This window comes from Sardina pilchardus, chromosome 11 (genome assembly GCF_963854185.1).
Source record: "Sardina pilchardus chromosome 11, fSarPil1.1, whole genome shotgun sequence".
NCBI lineage: Eukaryota > Metazoa > Chordata > Actinopteri > Clupeiformes > Clupeidae > Sardina > Sardina pilchardus.
In genome coordinates this window covers 15,671,098-15,688,779 of record NC_085004.1, presented here as the reverse complement: position 1 = coordinate 15,688,779, position 17,682 = coordinate 15,671,098, and the positions used below count along the sequence as shown (strand labels likewise).

Below are 17,682 nucleotides of genomic sequence, written 5' to 3'. Positions count from 1 at the left end.
AACTTGTGAAGCGGTACAAAGTGGTGCAGATAGTTACAGTACGTCGGACAAGGTAAGGGTTGCCAGTGATGCTTGTTGGGGGGGCAATTACAAAGCAGGATTATGATATAGCCTAGCACTTGAACTTGTCACAACAAAAACCTTAGTATCAGAAGGATTATTAATGTTTTATTCACGTCTTGTGTGTTCATTTTCAGCTTTTCCAGCACATCAATTGATGTGAGACAAAATAGAACAAAAATGGCACAACACAGAAAATTATTATTTAGAATTAATTGGCCATTAAACCTTCATGGCATGACATGGCAGGCCAGAAGACATACTGTACTATTAATGTCTGTGTAGGTGGGATTGTCTGTAGAAACTGGAAATACAAGAATGCTGGAACACTTGGTGTGCATTTTTGTTAGTGACTCAATAGGAATTTTAGTTATCAATTATTGAAAACATGTCAATGTAAAGGTAAACATTCAATTCATGCATTTGAAATGAGCTGCATTCAAGTAGGTGAGATGTGAATTCCAGCTTCTTACGTCTAGCCCAGCCTGGGCTACCTTTATTATGACAGTAGACTACATCTTCACCCGGACGTTTTAAATTAGGTCCCAAGGTCTCATTTAAATTTGAGTAACTTTCTGAGGGAGTTTAGAGGACATCTATTATCCTGATTTCAACATAGAGGGTACAACGTCACAGCCTGTCACTTCTACTTGTATGAAGTCACCCCCCTCTTTTCTGATTTGTTTGGGTTGCAGTGTCAAAAGCCATGGAACTCTTTAACCGTGTGAAAGAGTTTGCGGAGGCGCATTCAACTGGGCTCGCGATTGTCCTCATTACTGGTAAACTCTAAACGGAATTGAGAAATCTTAACCTTTACGTTAATTATACTAGCATAACACAAACAGCTTTAATCTAAATTGTCCCTCGGGAAAACGATAACCAAACAAACTCTTGTGGTGTGTAGGAACTGGCCTTATCACGATCCGTAGATGGATGGCTGGTGGAGTATGCCACAGCAAAGCCCGACTAGATGGCAAAACAGCACTGATCACCGGAGCGAATACAGGGATAGGGAAAGAGACAGCTGTGGACTTAGCCGGCAGAGGTGGGTTACATGTATCCTACTCTTTGTGCCAGAAGGAAGCCACTCTTAAATTGCTCTGCTGCCATAATGAAATATTGCACTACTTTTAGAATGGTTGCCGAGCTCACTTGCTTTCGGTTTTAATTGATACGCGTACTACACCATTTATCTTAAACCAGGTGCGAGAGTAATCCTGGCGTGTAGAGATATGGGCCGGGCGAACCGAGCTGCGGATGAGATCCGGAAACGGAGCGGGAATAGCAACGTGGTGGTGAAGCAGCTGGACCTGGCCTCCTTGCAGTCAGTGCGCGCACTGGCCGCTGATGTGAAAGCCAGTGAGGAGCGTCTGGATATTCTCATCAACAATGCAGGTGTGTTCCTTACCCACACCAAGAACACTCATGGAGCTTCAGCATCCAACATTTGACAACATTTGACTAAGTGTCAGTGATGTTTGATTTGCAACGAGATTTTAAATGTATTAGGCTACATATGCCTGGGCAGTTCCAGCTCACTTAAAACAAAAATTATAAGTTATAGTTTGAAAATCTGTTCCTTCAGGAATCAGGATGTTCACATTAGAAGTGGTCACCTTGATTATGACTGACATTAGCCACAGAAAGGTCAAAGGTACATGAGCCTCTGGTTTTCTGTGGCTGAGCCATCAAGAGTTGCCCACATGTAATGGAAGTCTCCTGTTTGCTCTCAGGGATCATTATGACTCCAAAATCACAGACAGAGGATGGCTTCGAGATGCAGTTTGGGGTGAATCACCTGGGCCACTTCCTTCTGACCAACAGTGTTCTGGACTTGCTAAAGAAATCCACCCCTAGCCGAGTGGTCAATGTGTCCAGCCTGGCCCATGCAACAGGTGATCAAGGGCTTTCATATTGCACTGGCCTAGGCTACTAATGCATTTGTTTATGTTTCATCATGCTGAACATGTTATTTTGCAAGGAAGCGTGTTGCACTACACGCCACGATAGATTAATTAACGTGCCAGTGACACAAACGTACATGGGTTTGGGTTGTGGACTGACATGTTGTGTCGTATAGTATGTGGATTTATAATTGTGCAGTGCAGTGAGGATTTTCCCTCATTTTCATACCTTGTTGTCCTGACCTTGTTATTCATTCTAAGTACATTTGCTTATTCTCTTATATTCACCTACATGTCCAATAGAGTATTAGGGTCACACATGAAAGACCAGACCAGAAAATTATCATCCATATTAAAAATTTACATTTTTAAAATGTTTATTGAATTTAAACAACAACAGGAAAAAACACATGTAAAAAGATAATGCACACGACAACTAAAAACAAAGGGAGATCTTTGTTATGAAACTGAACATAATAATCATTACATTTAGATTATGTTGTTTTCATAATTGTTGGAAGTCATAATCACGATTAATCGATTAATTGGATTCGTTGCACAGTCCTAATTCATAGGCTTTCTCTGATATTTGCTTAATATGTAAAACATTTGTTTTAATTTGTACAGACGTTGTAAGACCATGGAATTATGTCTTGTGTCAAATATGCCTGGAGTGTAGCTGTAGTTTGTAGAACATTGTACATTTTGATTCATGTGGGATGTTCATTTGTTTTTCCAGCACAAATTCACTTTGATGACCTGAATATGGATGGGGATCCAGATCCATTTAACAGCTACAAGCAGAGCAAGCTGGCCAACGTGCTCTTCAGCCGAGAGCTAGCAAAGAGACTGGAGGGTAAATGTGTCATGCACAAACATATATTTGCCTATGTTTTCTAGTAAATGTACACACACACACACACACACACACACACATATATAAACTCACTCACACACACACACACACACACACACACACACACACACACACACACACACACACACACACACTCTCACACTTAGTTGTAGACCATTCCTCAGTAACTCCCCCTCTGTCCCATACAGGCACAGGTGTGACGGTGTACAGCCTCCACCCAGGTCTGGTCTACACTGAGATAGCTCGGCACCTGTGGCCCTCGTTAGCCTTCTGGAAACGGCTGTTCTTTCAGCCCATCATGCTACTCGCCAAGTCTCCGTGGGAGGGAGCGCAGACCACCATCTACTGCGCCGTGGACGAGAGCCTGGAGAACACCAGTGGCCTCTACTACAGGTTAGCTGAGATGCACTGATCATTATTCCTCCTATGCAAACACGCAGTAGGTCGCATTTATGGTATCTTATCACAAATAAATATACATAGAAAGGTAAATGTCCAAATTTGTGTGTGTGTGTACAGCGACTGTGCCCCTAAGCAGACAGCACCCCAGGCGTGTGATGATGCTGCTGCTAAGAAACTCTGGGACATCAGTGCCTCCATGGTGGGACTGGCCTAAGACAAGAAACTAACTCTCTACCAAACACACACACACTCACACGGACACACATTCATACATAAAATATACATGCATATCACTTTCATAATGTTTTATTTGCGGTAATACATGATGATTATATCAATGTGTATGCAGAATCTCTCTTAAACATTATGTCATATTGAATTAGTTCTGTAGTTGCACTGCAAGTACAGTGTTTTCTGCAAGACCAGAAAATAATTTCCATTTGGATGAATTGGTGAACTTAATGTTTAATCAGTGTTTTACAATTGCAACTACTCGGATACGATCTGCTGTTATTCTCCTTGACACTACACTTTCAAAGGTTCCTGGGGTGGTATTGATAAGCTCACGGCCTACCTTATTTTATGTAGGCCTAGCCTACTATACATGTTTACCTCTATACTTTAATTGTTTGTAAGAGTAATATATTAATGTCTGCCTACTATCAAGGTTGCCAAATATAAGCTAATTAAATGAATGTCAGTTGCAAATAGGAAACACAAGCAGTCTCTCATCTCTTATTTATTTGTGTTTTAATTACATCTAGAAACATTTGTAGGCTATTTATGTTAATGACTCAATGGGAAAGTCCTCATCAGATCACGAAAACGTACCAGAAACTAAATACAGAGTAATAAATAATAAATGTATGTAAGAATGTGTTTTGAAAAGTTTTTTTTATTTTTATTTTTTTATGTGAAATGACCTGCAACTTCAGAGCTATGCATAGCATAGACTACGAGTTAGGCTATGTCATGGCATCTGGCAGACAGGAGAAAGAGGAATGCTGTTAGAATCATAGACAGTAAAAGATGGGTTAGATTATCAACAGGAAGATGAGATGTTGTAAATTCCAGTTGTCACGTTGACTTTTATTTTGGCAGGCGTATCCTCACCCGGATGCATTATCTAAATACAAAAACATCCACCTTGGGCCATGTCCATAAACTTTCTCCGAGTAGAGGGACTGTTGCACAATTTTCTAATTTCAGCATAGGCTACTATCAAGGATAGTCTGTCACTTCTACTCTGGCGCTCTGTCATCCCCCCTCTCTGATTTGTTTGGGTTGCAGTGTCAAACGCCATGGACGTCTTTAACCGTGTGAAAGAATTTGCGGAGGAGAATACAACTTGGCTCGCAATTGTCCTCGTTACTGGTAAACTGTAAACGGAATTGAAAAAATTATAATTTTAGTCATTTTTTACATAATAATAATTTAGTAGTCTAGGCGCTTCTTGAGAGGCGCGCTGTTCCGTTTCGTCTTACTGTTGCTAAATGTTCTAGTTATTTAATTCTTACAGAAGCCATTAAACCCAAAGCCATCGATATCGATGGCATTGATTAAACCTATACTTCGGTAACCAGTTAACCAAACTCTTGTGGTGTGTAGGAACTGGCCTTATCACGCTCCGCAGATGGATGGCTGGTGGCGTATGCCGCAGCAAAGCCCGACTACCCAGCAAACAATTAACGTTCTGCTAACTTTCACTAACGTTAGCTTTTGGTTCCCCTATGGTTCGTTTTTCAGCAACCTACTAATAACGTTTAGAGAACGTTATCTCCAGGTTGTCAAAACAAATAACGTTCCCCTAACGTTTTTACAACTAAAGAAAAAAACGTTATATTCTGGTTGAATCCCAGCAAGCAAATAACGTTAGCCGCTGGTTCTCCTGTGGTTAGTTTATCAGTAACCTTCTCATACCCTGGAGAGAACGTTAGCTCCAGGTTATCAAAGTTTCCCGAACGTTATTACAACTAAAGAAAAAAACGTTATATTCTGGTTGCATTTCTCTTTTCACACAACGTTGCTACTTAGTTGTTTTTTGGTAGGCTATCTTATTTGTATATCGGTATTCTCTGGTTATGTGCGTGGGGTTGATTATTGTTGATGAAAATCGCCCCAGAGTTTCTATGAGTTTCCAATTGAACACGGCCAGCAGCCACACTGCAAAGTCGGAATAATTTGTTGCAAAATCGACATATAGCCCTATTCTATTCTTCCCCCCTCTGTTGGATTGATACGGCCGACCAGCCAGCCCGTCAGCTAAGAAACTTCCATCTCCGGTCCGTGAAAAAAACAGCCAGTTCTGGGTGTTTTAGCAGACTCAACCTCGCTAACTTTAAGACATTTGGCACAGAGATAAAGTTACTCACGTAGGCTACTGGCTGTATGGTATCGATCACATTCTTCACATCGTTCTCCATGCACTTATTCCATTAAGTCCAACAGGCTTTTAAAAAACACTGTACAGGGTAAACAGAGCTAGCTAGCCATAGTCCCAGGCAGGCACACAACGATTTCATGCTAACTAATCTGACGAATAGTGTTGGATTAATCCATAATCGATTAGAGTGGCACCTGAAATGCATTCATGTTTTTAAAGCTTTATTTGTTATGAAAATATGATGATGAGGACTCCAATGAATTCTTTCTCAAACGTTGAGACTGCATCTTAAACAGCACAATGTTCCCGGGGGAGAATTGTTTTATATTAACACGTAGTCCAAGTTATAGCCTGTTACAGTGCTGTTCACTCAGCCTATCCCACAATTCCCAGTCCCAATTTAAAACAAAATAAACCAAAATCCATCATAATTCTGAACCGAGGACTTTTAATGGCATACGATGCAATAAAAACAGCCAGTTTTGAATGTTGAAACAGTGTGTTAGGCTAGCGCCTGCTCTGCTTATGTTTTGATCTGACTAATCGTTTATTATAGGAAAAGACACCGTAGACAAGAAAGTATTAGACCTAACCGCATTTAAATACTTAGCTGACACAAATTCATGTTAACAAACCGTATTCGTCGCAGTTCAGCAAGCAGCTAATGGTAAGTGAATTTACATGTGTGTAGTAGCCTATAATGTCATTGCCTTAGTCATCAGAGACGTTCGCCCTCCCAGCTTGCAGATAGGCTGTAGCCGCAGATGGAGAGAGTACAGCGGAGCCATGTCTGGATGTCATGATAATTCTACATATTTTTTCCCCCTTTACACTTTGTTGCTGGGAGGTTAGGGGAACGTTAATGCAACCAAATATAGTAAAGTTCCCTAAAGGGTAGGAGAACGTTCTGCTAACCAAAATAAACAACCAGAAAAAAACGTAGTATTTTCGTCAAGAAAACTTTCCTGGGGAACCTTGTGGCAACTTTCGCAACTTTCAGGCAACGTTTTCCTAACCAGGAAAAAAACGTTCTAAAAACGTTCTCCTAACCAGAAATTGTTAGCTGGGTAGACGGCAAAACAGCACTGATCACCGGAGCGAATACAGGGATAGGGAAAGAGACAGCTGTGGACTTGGCCGCCAGAGGTGGGTTAAATCGCATCTTTGTGTTTTAAGTCCACTCTAAAGTTGTTCTGCTGCCATAATGAAATAATTTACCATTTTAAGAATGGTTGCCATACCAGGCACTAGTGTCCGGTTTTATTTGATTCGCCTACACCCATTTAAACCAGGTGCGAGGGTGATCCTGGCGTGTAGAGATATGGGCCGGGCGAACCCAGCTGCGGATGAGATCCGGAAACGGAGCGGGAATGGGAACGTGGTGGTGAAGCAGTTGAACCTGTCTTCCTTGCAGTCAGTGCGCGCGCTAGCCGCTGATGTGATGGCCACCGAGGAGCGTCTGGATATTCTCATCAACAATGCAGGTGTGCTCCTACAAAAACACTAAAAGCAAACGTATAGAGCGTTGAATGCAGGTTGTATTCCCTGAAATGGTACTTGATCCAATAAAAAGGTATTAAAAGTAGCGTAGCACAGTAGTGGTCTCAGTGGCCTCAAAAAGGTCAAAGTCCTTTTTTAAAGAGTATGGCTGTAAGTTATGGATGGACTATGTCATCTGATTGCTCCTAGGGATCATGATGTGTCCAAAATGGGAGACAGAGGACGGCTTTGAGATGCAGTTTGGGGTGAACCACCTGGGTCACTTTCTTCTGACCAACAGTCTGCTGGACCTGCTGAAGAAGTCGGTCCCCAGCCGAGTGGTCAACGTGTCCAGCCTGGCCCATGAGAAAGGTGCTCAAGGGGTTTGATGTTGCATCAATGTATCCTATTCGTAAATTTCATCAGGTCCCTACACAGGTGTATTAAATAAAGCACCTAGACTGTGAATGCAAACTGCATGGTGCTTGATTAATACAACTGTGGAAAGGGACCTGATACAACCCATGAATTCCTACATACATTATGAACCTTTGTGCTTGTAGTCTTACAGTGATACTTAGATGAGGTTTTACCTAATTTTCCTAAATGCGAACATGTTATATTTGCTTATCTATTATATTGATGTATAAAACATTTGTTATGGTTTACACAGAAGATTTGTGTCAGGTATGCTAGCTATGACTAAGAGAAAGACTATGTTAGCTCAATTGATTGAAATGTGTGGCTTACATGGTGTATTCATTTGCCTTTCCAGGAAAAATTCACTTTGATGACATTAATTTGGATAAAGATTATGACCCTATGAAGAGCTACAGGCAGAGCAAGCTGGCCAATGTGCTCTTCAGCCGAGAGCTAGCAAAGAGACTGGAGGGTAAATGTGTCATACACAAACATATTTCTTTGCTTTCTAGTAAACGTGCACACAGACACACACAGCAAAGCAAAGCAAAGCAAAGCAAAGCAAAGCAAAGCAAAGCAAAGCAAAGCAAAGCAAAGCAAAACAGATCTTCCCATTGACCTGTAGTAAGATCAGTAACATTCACAGAGCATGTTGGAGAAGACAAGTATTATGCTGATTGTTCAGGATACATTGGAAGTGCAACTTCAGCAATAGTTTGAATATAAGATGGTGTTTAAGGGAGATTACAGATTACACACACAACACACACACACACACACACACATACAAAAATATGCCTTCACCTTCTGCATGCCTAAAGGATATTTCTATCTGTTTCTATCTAAATGTTTTGCGCGCTGCTTCTGCACCCAGAGTGCCTGCTGCGACTTGGAAAACTTGAAAATAAACGCAAAAAGTTTAGAGGCGCAGCAATTTGAGGTGCCCTGGGGTAGCCTGACAACGTCATACTCAATTCTTATCAGAATGTGAGTCTGAAACTTCTCCATTCAGCTGTGATTATGGGGCGTGATTCAACCAATACATGACGGGAGATAGCTCTGCACTCATTGGATAGACCAAACCAAACAGAACAAGTTATTGCACTGTCAGTATCTATCTTGTACAACATCTGATAGCGAAATCTAAGACAACGAAATACTGTATGTAGCAGGGTAGGCTATGGAAAACATTTCCCCTCTTTCGTTTTTAAAGAAATTTTAAAGAAAACTACAAACATGCAATGAACAGCTGGGGAAGTGTGTCGTTAACCCAACGAGCAAACAGACATTTCAAACAAACGGGAACAACATCACACAAACATGCTGTTTTAACTTGGTGAAAGTGAAACTGAAGTTTTCCCACATATCCATGTTGGTGTTCAGAAATAGTTGTGTGAATCCGTGATAAAATCTCCGTTTTCACAGCTAAGCTAAACAAAAGGCCAAACTGCATGAAAAAAAAATGCATTCATAGCCATAGTGTTTCTGTTGCAATCAAAATCAACCTAAGCCAACACGGTCTCACACCCAACTCGTCGAACGAGGACGCATGCATAAGCATGCAGCCGTGAACATCACTGTTGTTCATCTGTCCATCATCGTGTAAAGCCCGCCCTGACAATTTGATTGGTCCGAACAGCTCTGTACAGCGCATAGTGCAAGCCCAATGGAGAAATGCCAGACCGAATTTCCCTGCAGAAAAAGGATGTAGGCGGGGCAGGCATCTTGGCTAGCCCTGAGGTGCCCTCAAATTGAAAAAAGCACCTGTGTTCCTTTAATGAAAACATAAAAGCACCTGTGTTTTTAAATGAAAACATAGTGCCCCCTTGCGTTTTATAAGCGGCAAAGCACGTCCTGCCTGATCGCCCTCTAACTCCCCTCTCTGGCCCAGACAGGCACAGGTGTGACCGTGTACAGCCTCCACCCAGGTGTGATCCGCACTGAGCTGGGACGCCACCTGTGGCCCACTATCGCTCTTTGGAAACGGCTGTTCTTTCAGCCCCTCATGCTGCTCATCAAGTCTCCGTGGGAGGGAGCGCAGACCACCATCTCCTGTGCCGTGGACGAGAGCCTGGAGAACACCAGTGGCCTCTACTACAGGTTAGCTGAGATGCTATTAATCCAACAAATCCAACACAAACACACACAAGGTGACATTCATAACATAGCATATTAGATATTCAAATCAAGTTCAACATTTATTATTTATTATAAATAGCACATTTTCAGACGGCTGAGCTGCACCAAAGCGTTTCACAATAAAGTGCTTAAGTGCAATAAACAAAGTAATGACCTAAGGAAAAAAGAAAAAAAGAAAAGGGCTATAGGACAATCACTGTAGGAGTTAAAATAATGTGAAAGGAGAACATTTAAAAGGATATAATAGGACATATCATACTTGGTGCACATAAAGATGTTCAAATTTGTGTGTGTTTGCAGTGACTGTGCCCCTAAGCAGGCAGCACCCCAGGCGTGTGATGATGCTGCTGCTAAGAAACTCTGGGACATCAGTGCCTCCATGGTGGGACTGGCCTAAGACAAGAAACTCAATCTTTAACACACACACACACACACACACACACACACACACACACACACATACATATGTATACTTCCCCCTGCATTTCTCAGAAACACAAACATGTGTACATACATATTTATATCTTTTCTTTATTTTGCTGTGATCCAAACAGAATTTCCATGTCATGAAGACATGCATGTTATTACTAGTGTATGTAGAATTTCTTTTAAACAGTAAGTCACATTCAAATAGTTCTGCAGTAGCATTGTAAGTGCAGTAGTGTATCCTGCAAGACCAGAAAGTAATTCCCTTTTACCTGATACCTGTTTTACAATTGCATCTACTCAGATAAGTACAGTACCTCAGCATTGTCCTACAGTACTACCTTAGCATTGCCCATCTCAACAAAGCACCATAATGTCCCTTTACTACCAGCTTCTTCAGCCAGGTTAGATGAAAGTGCCCAGTCTCTCGATATTATTATCTACATGAAGCCTTAATTCTTGCACTTTAAATAAGCTATGTGGAATTTTGAAGGATTCTATTTGTCTTGAATGTAGCCAGACAGTAGGCTGGGTGAACCCTGCCTGACCTGCCGGCGAATTTGGATTTCGCCCCGGCAGCTCAGGCTGGAAACCTGCACATCTGTCTCCCCTGCTTCCTGTCCACAACCTTTGGGTCCAATCACAAACTAGCTATTATCCAAAAGACACACCGGATCGTTGGTCTGATTGGTTGAAGGACTATCCAAGCGTACAGAGTCATTTGAACAATGCTGCCCATTGATCACACCTCTTGTGCAGTAGAAATAAAGTGCAGACTCCCCATACTAATGTTCAATCTGCTCAAAGATTGAGCTTAGTGTGATAGCCAGACAGCTGACTTGGTGGTATTATAAGAGAGGCTGGCCAACGATAGTTGGGTTTACATGCAAACTTCTCTCAGTATCGGGAAAACACAGCACAGGAGTTTTTGATGGTATGTCAGAATTGTTTTTGTTTTCTTATTTTGTGTATTATACATTTGAATTATTGTTAAGAGGTAGGCATTCAGTTATTATTGACTGATTTAAGGGGCCAAATAGTACAAAACTACAGTCAAGAAATGTGAAGATTTCATTTTTCTGTTTAGTAAATGTATATGCATTGTCCCAGATCTCCAGTAGAGGGCAGAATATCCTCTGTAAATGTTTCCACCAATCTACCTTCTGTGCATTACAAATAAATGAAAATTAATTAAATGAATGTCAGTTATAAGTAGAAATACAAGCTGTCTGTTGTATATCTTATTTCATTTATTTGTACTGTTTTAACTACTGAGGGACCTTGGCTTTGGATGTAGGCCTAGCCTAAATAAGCATTCAGGACTCTTGAATAATCATCTTGCCATGGCTACAGTAGCCTACTCAGCAGTTTTAGTTCCATCTCTGCAATAACAGCAAACCATGCAAACAAAATGCAGTAATCACAGTATCAGTTTAAATACAATTATTAATTCTATGGCTTTTGACATAAGGTTTATTTAAGATATCTGTCTGGAAAACCAAGTGATGTAGCATCAGTAAAATGACAATTTAATGAATCTCAAATGAACGGTAGCCTAAACACTGTAGGCTAGTATTCGAGGAGAACGTGACACAGGAGGGATAAGATGTGTGGCAACAAACTGAAACTGTGATAGTGATGCTGGGGGATCCTCCATTTAGAACTGAAAATGTTTGGAACACCATGTGATCAATTAAGTCTACACATGTCGAAAGAGCACTTTTATTTTGACACTAGTGCATCCTAACCCCGGATGTTGACATGTGTATTTGTTTTAATTAAAGTTTGGTGGTCAGTAATATAGACTCAGTCTCAAGTCGAATCTGTGGCCTAGCCTACAGCTTCTTTTTGCACAGAAACTGCAGAAGGTAGGCTACCTATCAATTTCAATCTACCAGGTGTTATACAGCTGGCATTCCGTTTTATTTTTATTTTGCCATCCTTTGTAATATTTATTTTGGTTACAGTGTCAAACAGTATGGAAGTCTACCATCAAGTGAAAGAGTTTGCGGAGGAGCATGCAACAGGGCTCGCAGTTGTCATTATTGCGGGTAACTTTGTCTTAACGTCTCCATAACTTGTATTCGTATATGACCATGGATTGTTTAATTCTAGCCTGTATAATAAGATCCCTGCATGTTGTTGACATAATAGGCTATCAAGAACCGCTCTATTTCATCATCTTAACAGCCTATAGCCTATCTTTTGTCTGCCTGATTTAAATGCGATTTACCTTGACGTGTAGAATACAGTCAACCAGAAATGCATTCTTGTGATAGGCACTGGCCTTATCGCGATCCGCAGATGGATGGCCGGTGGCGAATGCCGCAGTGAAGCCCGACTGGATGGCAAAACTGTGCTAATCACTGGAGCGAATACAGGAATAGGGAAGGAGACCGCTGTGGACTTAGCCAGCAGAGGTAGGCTTTAGGCTACTTGTGCGCTTTAAATCGGTTCTAAAGTGTTCTGCTGCTTTAACGAAATAGTTCGCCCTATGACCGACACTTTTAAAGACACAAAGTTAGAGGTGGAAAAGTCCAGCTTCAGAGAATAAAAGTCCAATCATGTTTTGGTTCTAGTCTGTGCACTTGACACAGGTGATCTCATCAATTAGGCCTACCTGCTCAACCTGTCTGAAGAGTTGTGCTATAGTCAGCTGGTTTAAGTGAATGGTTGGCACAGATATGTGGTAGGACTTTGCTTTCTGAAGCTGGACTTTTCCACCTAGGCCTAGGCCTACTTACACCTAAACTTATGGTCGACCTTACGTTCTACTGGTGCAACCCATTGCAGACTAGTCTGACTGCGTATACTTACTGTACACCAGGTGCGAGGGTGATCCTGGCGTGTAGAGATATGGGCCGGGCGAACCGAGCTGCGGATGAGATCCGAAAACGGAGCGGGAATGGGAACGTGGTGGTGAAGCAGCTGGACCTGGCCTCCTTGCAGTCTGTGCGCGCGCTGGCCGCTGATGTGAAGGCCACCGAGGAGCGTCTGGATATTCTCATCAACAATGCAGGTGTGTTCCTTGCACAAACACCAAAAGCACAATAATGGAATCCAGAATAGTTTTGATTGTTTGTATCAAGAATCAACAAGTTTGACTTCCATTAAGAGATGCTGCAGCTTCAAATGTCTTAAGGTAGGCTACAGTCAGTAGACTCAACAGTCTATGCAAATAATGTGCAAATCCTAGGTTGAAAAATCTATGAATTATATCCTTCTGGAGATCAGTATCCAAAGAATGTCTCAATTGTGACAGACATTGACAATAGAAAGGTGAAGGACGTTAAGCGAGCCTCATGTTATACTGTAGCTTTGCCTATAGATGCCTTCACCTGTTTGCTCCTAGGGATGATGATCTGCCCAAAATGGAAGACAGAGGACGGATTTGAGATGCAGTTTGGGGTGAACCACCTGGGTCACTTCCTTCTGACCAACAGTCTGCTGGACCTGCTGAAGAAATCAGCCCCCAGCCGAGTGGTCACAGTGGCCAGCCTGGCCCATAAGCAAGGTACTCAAGGGGTTTGATATTGCGCCAATTTATTGTGTCCTACATACTGAATGAGCACTTGTGGTTAGTGACATAGAAACATGTGTTTCAATTTGAATAGAGCTCTTGATACCATGATATTTTCATTTTGGGTTAGATATGCTAAGACTGTAGCTATCTGCAGTCAACTGTAGTTTATGGGAACAACATTGTAACAAGGGGTGTTCTCTTGTCTTCTTAGGAGAAATCGACTTTGATGACATCAATTTGGAAAGATGTTATGATCCTGTGAAGAGCTACAGGCGGAGCAAGCTGGCCAACGTGCTCTTCAGCCGAGAGCTAGCAAAGAGACTGGAGGGTATGTGGAATACGCAAAACGAAAATAATCTGTTTTACCTGGCTTGTGTTGCTACAACCAGCAGCTAATGCAGCCAGGCAGCTGCAGGCATGTACAGTACACGGGGGCTCACAGAGATCTACATAAAAACCCGCTGGATTTCTCCTTTAAAGCCAACACCTATCGGCAACATCTCAATGCAGAATCTTATTCTGTTTTTTTTATGGAGCAAACCATTGGATCAACCATGGTGCCCGTAAACAAATCTAACTTAATGTCACAAAGTGGTAGCTGACTAACTGATCAAAATGATGACTTAATGGCATTATACATATTACCAGTTAGAGTTGCTCTGAAAAGCTGTGTTTCTGTTATTATTATGTCAAAATATGGGCTTGTTCATCGTGTTGATGGTAACACTGTTAATAGTTGTTTCTGAACGATAGATGCATTTCATGACTGGCTGCCAAATGACGCTGCCAGGACTTAATTTTTCAGACTCCTTAGGACACACTAGACCCACACAAATACACACACTCACTCACTCTCACACACACACCACCTAAGAGGCTGTGACATGCATCGGCATCTGTGAGAATTGTATCAACACGAATGTACTGTGTACACACACACACACACACACACACACACACACACACACACACACACACACACACACACACACACACACACACACACACACACACATACATACATACATACATACATACATACATACATACTGTACATACATACATACATACATACATACACACACACACCTTTCCTGAGTAAACTTCCCCTCTGTCCCATCCAGGCACAGGTGTGACCGTGTACAGCCTCCACCCAGGTGTGATCCGCACTGAGCTGGGACGCCACGTGACCCAGTCCCTGCCCCTCTGGGAGCTGATCATGTATTCACCTCTGATGCTGCTCTGGCCCTTCATCAAGTCTCCGTGGGAGGGAGCGCAGACCACCATCTACTGCGCTGTGGACGAGAGCCTGCAAAACACCACTGGCCTTTACTACAGGTTAGCTGAAGTACAATCATAGACAAAGTGACATTAATATAATAACTTATTTATTACAGATTAATATACATACAGTGAGGAGAAAATGTATTTGATACCATGCTAAAGTTGCCTAAAAAGAGGAATAGAAAATCGTCATTTGACAATTGATCTTAATGTCTTAATTCAAAAATTGAGTAAAAATAAAACCGCTAAGTACGCCAATTTTCTTTGTGATGGAAGAATGTTTCGTAAATAAATAAATGTTCTTCCTAAATGCTAGGGGGAAGTAAGTATTTGACCCCCAATGTAACCCTATGGGAATTCAACACATAGGGTTAACATAGGGGCGGGCAGATTTTTATTTTTTAAGGCCAGCTATTTTATGGATTCAGGATATTATGCATCCTGATAAAGTTCCCTTGGCCGTTGGAATTAAGATAGCCCCACATCATTACATACCTTTCACCATAGCTAGAGATTGGCATGGTGCTTTTTCCAGTAGGCCTATTAGCCTGTTTGATGCTCATTGAGCTCAATGCAAATCAAACAGGCTAATAGGCCTACTGGAAAAAGCACCATGCCAATCTCTAGCTATGGTGAAGGGTATGTGATGATGTGGGGCTATTTTAATTTCAAAGGCCAAGGGAAATTTATCGGGATGCATAATATCCTAGATCCATGAAATAGCTGGCCTTTAAAAATAAAAATCTGCCTGCCCCTATGTTAACCCTATGTGTTAAATTCCCATAGGGTTACATAGGGGGTCAAATACTTCCTTCCCCTAGCATTTAAGGAAAACATTTATCTATTTACGATACATTCTTCAATCACAAAGAAAATTGGTGTCCTTGGCGGTTTGATTTGTACTAATTTTTTGAGTTAAGGCATTAAGATCAATTGTCAAATGATGATTTTATATTCCTGTTTTAGCAGGGTATCAAATACATGTGCTCCTCACTGTATGTGTTGCAGTTGAAAATGTCTTTATTTGTGTGTGTGTGTGTGTGTGTGTGTGTGTGTGTGTGTATATATGTGTGTGTGTGTGTGTGTGTGTGTGTGTACAGTGACTGTGCCCCTAAGCAGGCAGCACCTCAAGCGTGTGATGATGCTGCTGCTAAGAAACTCTGGGACATCAGTGCTTCCATGGTGGGACTGGCCTAAGACAAGAGACTCACTCACTCACTCACTCTTTGTCTACCCCCCCCCCCCCCCCCTCCCACACACACACGCACACACACACACACACACTCACACACACACACAAACAAACAAACAAACAAACACACACATTTTGTCGAGCATACACTGAAGTCCGATTTATTTTCATTTCAAAGTATCGTTGGTTTCTCACTTTTCGACCAGAAGCCTTTAGGAACAGATTGAAAGGTCTATATTGTCATCTAAAAGGAGCTTCCATATGTTGAAAGAATTATTTTATCACTGTGTGTGTGTGTGTCTGTGTATGCACGTGTGTCTGATCTCCCTTTAAACACTATCTTGTATTTAAACTATTGCTGCAGTTGCACTTCCAATGTATCCTGAACGACCAGCATAGTACTTGTCTTCTCCAACATGCTCTGTGAATGTTACTGATCTCACTACAGGTCAATGGGAAGATCTGTTCTGCTTATCTTTAAAGCAAACAGAGTATTGATATGCAAATACTAATAAGCAAACAAACCAAAAAAAATGAATTAAAACTGAATTTAATGAATTACTTGATATTATCACAATATCTACATAAGCTTTCATGCTTGCACTTTATAATGCCTCTGTGGTGCCTCTTTGATATTGTGTACCCAAAACTTATTTATTAATGTTGCCATTTTTGGTCTTCCATTTTACTTATTGTTAAGATATGTTTTAACCTATTCTTATTTATAAGAGGGCAATGTATTGGTGCTGATAAAATATTAAGTGAGAAGTTTGCCAATTTGTGTCTTTAGTTAAGTAAAACAAATGTACCTGGACTGTCCTAGAACTCCAGTAGAGGGCAACATATGCTAGAACTATTTCTGCTAGAAATGTTTCTACCTTGTGCGTTTGCAAAACTGTCTTTAGAAATGCACATGAATGTCATTAATAAACTAAAAATGCCGTTCCAAGGAAATGTTCAGGAAATGTTTAGGATGGATGAACAGAGTATTTTAACTGGCTGGGAAATAAAGTGTTTTTCCTTGCTTACTCAGTAGTAGTTTTTCCCTCCTTAGCTCAGTACGACTTAAGTACAGTAGAATCCTGATTTCTCTCTCTCTCTCTCTCTCTCTCTCTCAGTGTGTGTGTGTGTGTGTGGGCTGCTGGGAGGAGCTCTTGTTCCTTCCTCCCCACCACAAGTGTGTGTTTGTGTGTATGTATGAGAGAGGTGTGAAGTGTGAAGTACTGAGGGAGGTTTGTGACCAAATTAATGGATTCTTATTGGTTTGTTTTTCACATTCATTGCATGAATAAGCTTATGTTTTAGAACACGCATGTTTGAGGTATATTCCAACGCTAAATATGCTTTTTCTATTCTCTCTCTGACTATGACTATGACTCTCTCTCTTTCTGGCTATATTTCTGATTATATTGTCATCCTTATCTAACCCTGTCAATCTCTCAACCTCCTTCTCATATTGCACAAAACAAACAACATTCTTGAAGCTGAAAGAGAAAGCAAAAGGGAAATCTCGGGACTTTTTAAAAGGGGCGGGGTATTTCTTGTAAAACCCATTGGAAGAGAATGAAAATGAAAGGAAGTTTTCTAATAATA

The 17,682-nt window shown here is 41.3% G+C and overlaps 3 protein-coding genes across 4 annotated transcripts; all 3 read left to right on the top strand.

Moving 5' to 3' along the window:
- Window positions 1-596: 596 nt before the first annotated feature.
- Window positions 597-4,118, top strand: LOC134095211 (retinol dehydrogenase 11-like). Its single transcript, XM_062548636.1, has 7 exons — window positions 597-839; window positions 965-1,105; window positions 1,264-1,455; window positions 1,794-1,955; window positions 2,704-2,820; window positions 3,030-3,234; window positions 3,361-4,118. Exons 1-7 carry the CDS (start codon window positions 767-769, stop codon window positions 3,455-3,457), a joined length of 987 nt encoding a protein of 328 aa, XP_062404620.1. The 5' UTR covers window positions 597-766; the 3' UTR covers window positions 3,458-4,118.
- A 189-nt stretch (window positions 4,119-4,307) lies between these two features.
- On the top strand, window positions 4,308-11,297 carry LOC134095212 (retinol dehydrogenase 12-like). 2 transcript variants are annotated; one of them, XM_062548638.1, is made up of 8 exons: window positions 4,308-4,617; window positions 4,852-4,916; window positions 6,697-6,772; window positions 6,919-7,110; window positions 7,316-7,477; window positions 7,881-7,997; window positions 9,421-9,675; window positions 9,939-9,974. In XM_062548638.1, the coding sequence occupies exons 1-8, from the start codon at window positions 4,545-4,547 to the stop codon at window positions 9,965-9,967; spliced, it is 969 nt and encodes a 322-aa protein (XP_062404622.1). In that variant the 5' UTR covers window positions 4,308-4,544; the 3' UTR covers window positions 9,968-9,974. The 2 variants fall into 2 exon arrangements, with proteins under 2 accessions (XP_062404622.1, XP_062404621.1); XM_062548637.1 differs by having other exon boundaries at window positions 4,359-4,617; window positions 9,421-9,625; window positions 9,965-11,297.
- Window positions 11,298-11,844: 547 nt separating this feature from the next.
- On the top strand, window positions 11,845-16,140 carry LOC134095210 (retinol dehydrogenase 12-like). Its single transcript, XM_062548634.1, has 8 exons — window positions 11,845-11,958; window positions 12,058-12,141; window positions 12,370-12,510; window positions 12,918-13,109; window positions 13,443-13,604; window positions 13,825-13,941; window positions 14,738-14,951; window positions 15,998-16,140. The coding sequence occupies exons 2-8, from the start codon at window positions 12,069-12,071 to the stop codon at window positions 16,092-16,094; spliced, it is 996 nt and encodes a 331-aa protein (XP_062404618.1). The 5' UTR covers window positions 11,845-11,958; window positions 12,058-12,068; the 3' UTR covers window positions 16,095-16,140.
- The last annotated feature ends 1,542 nt before the right edge of the window (window positions 16,141-17,682 follow it).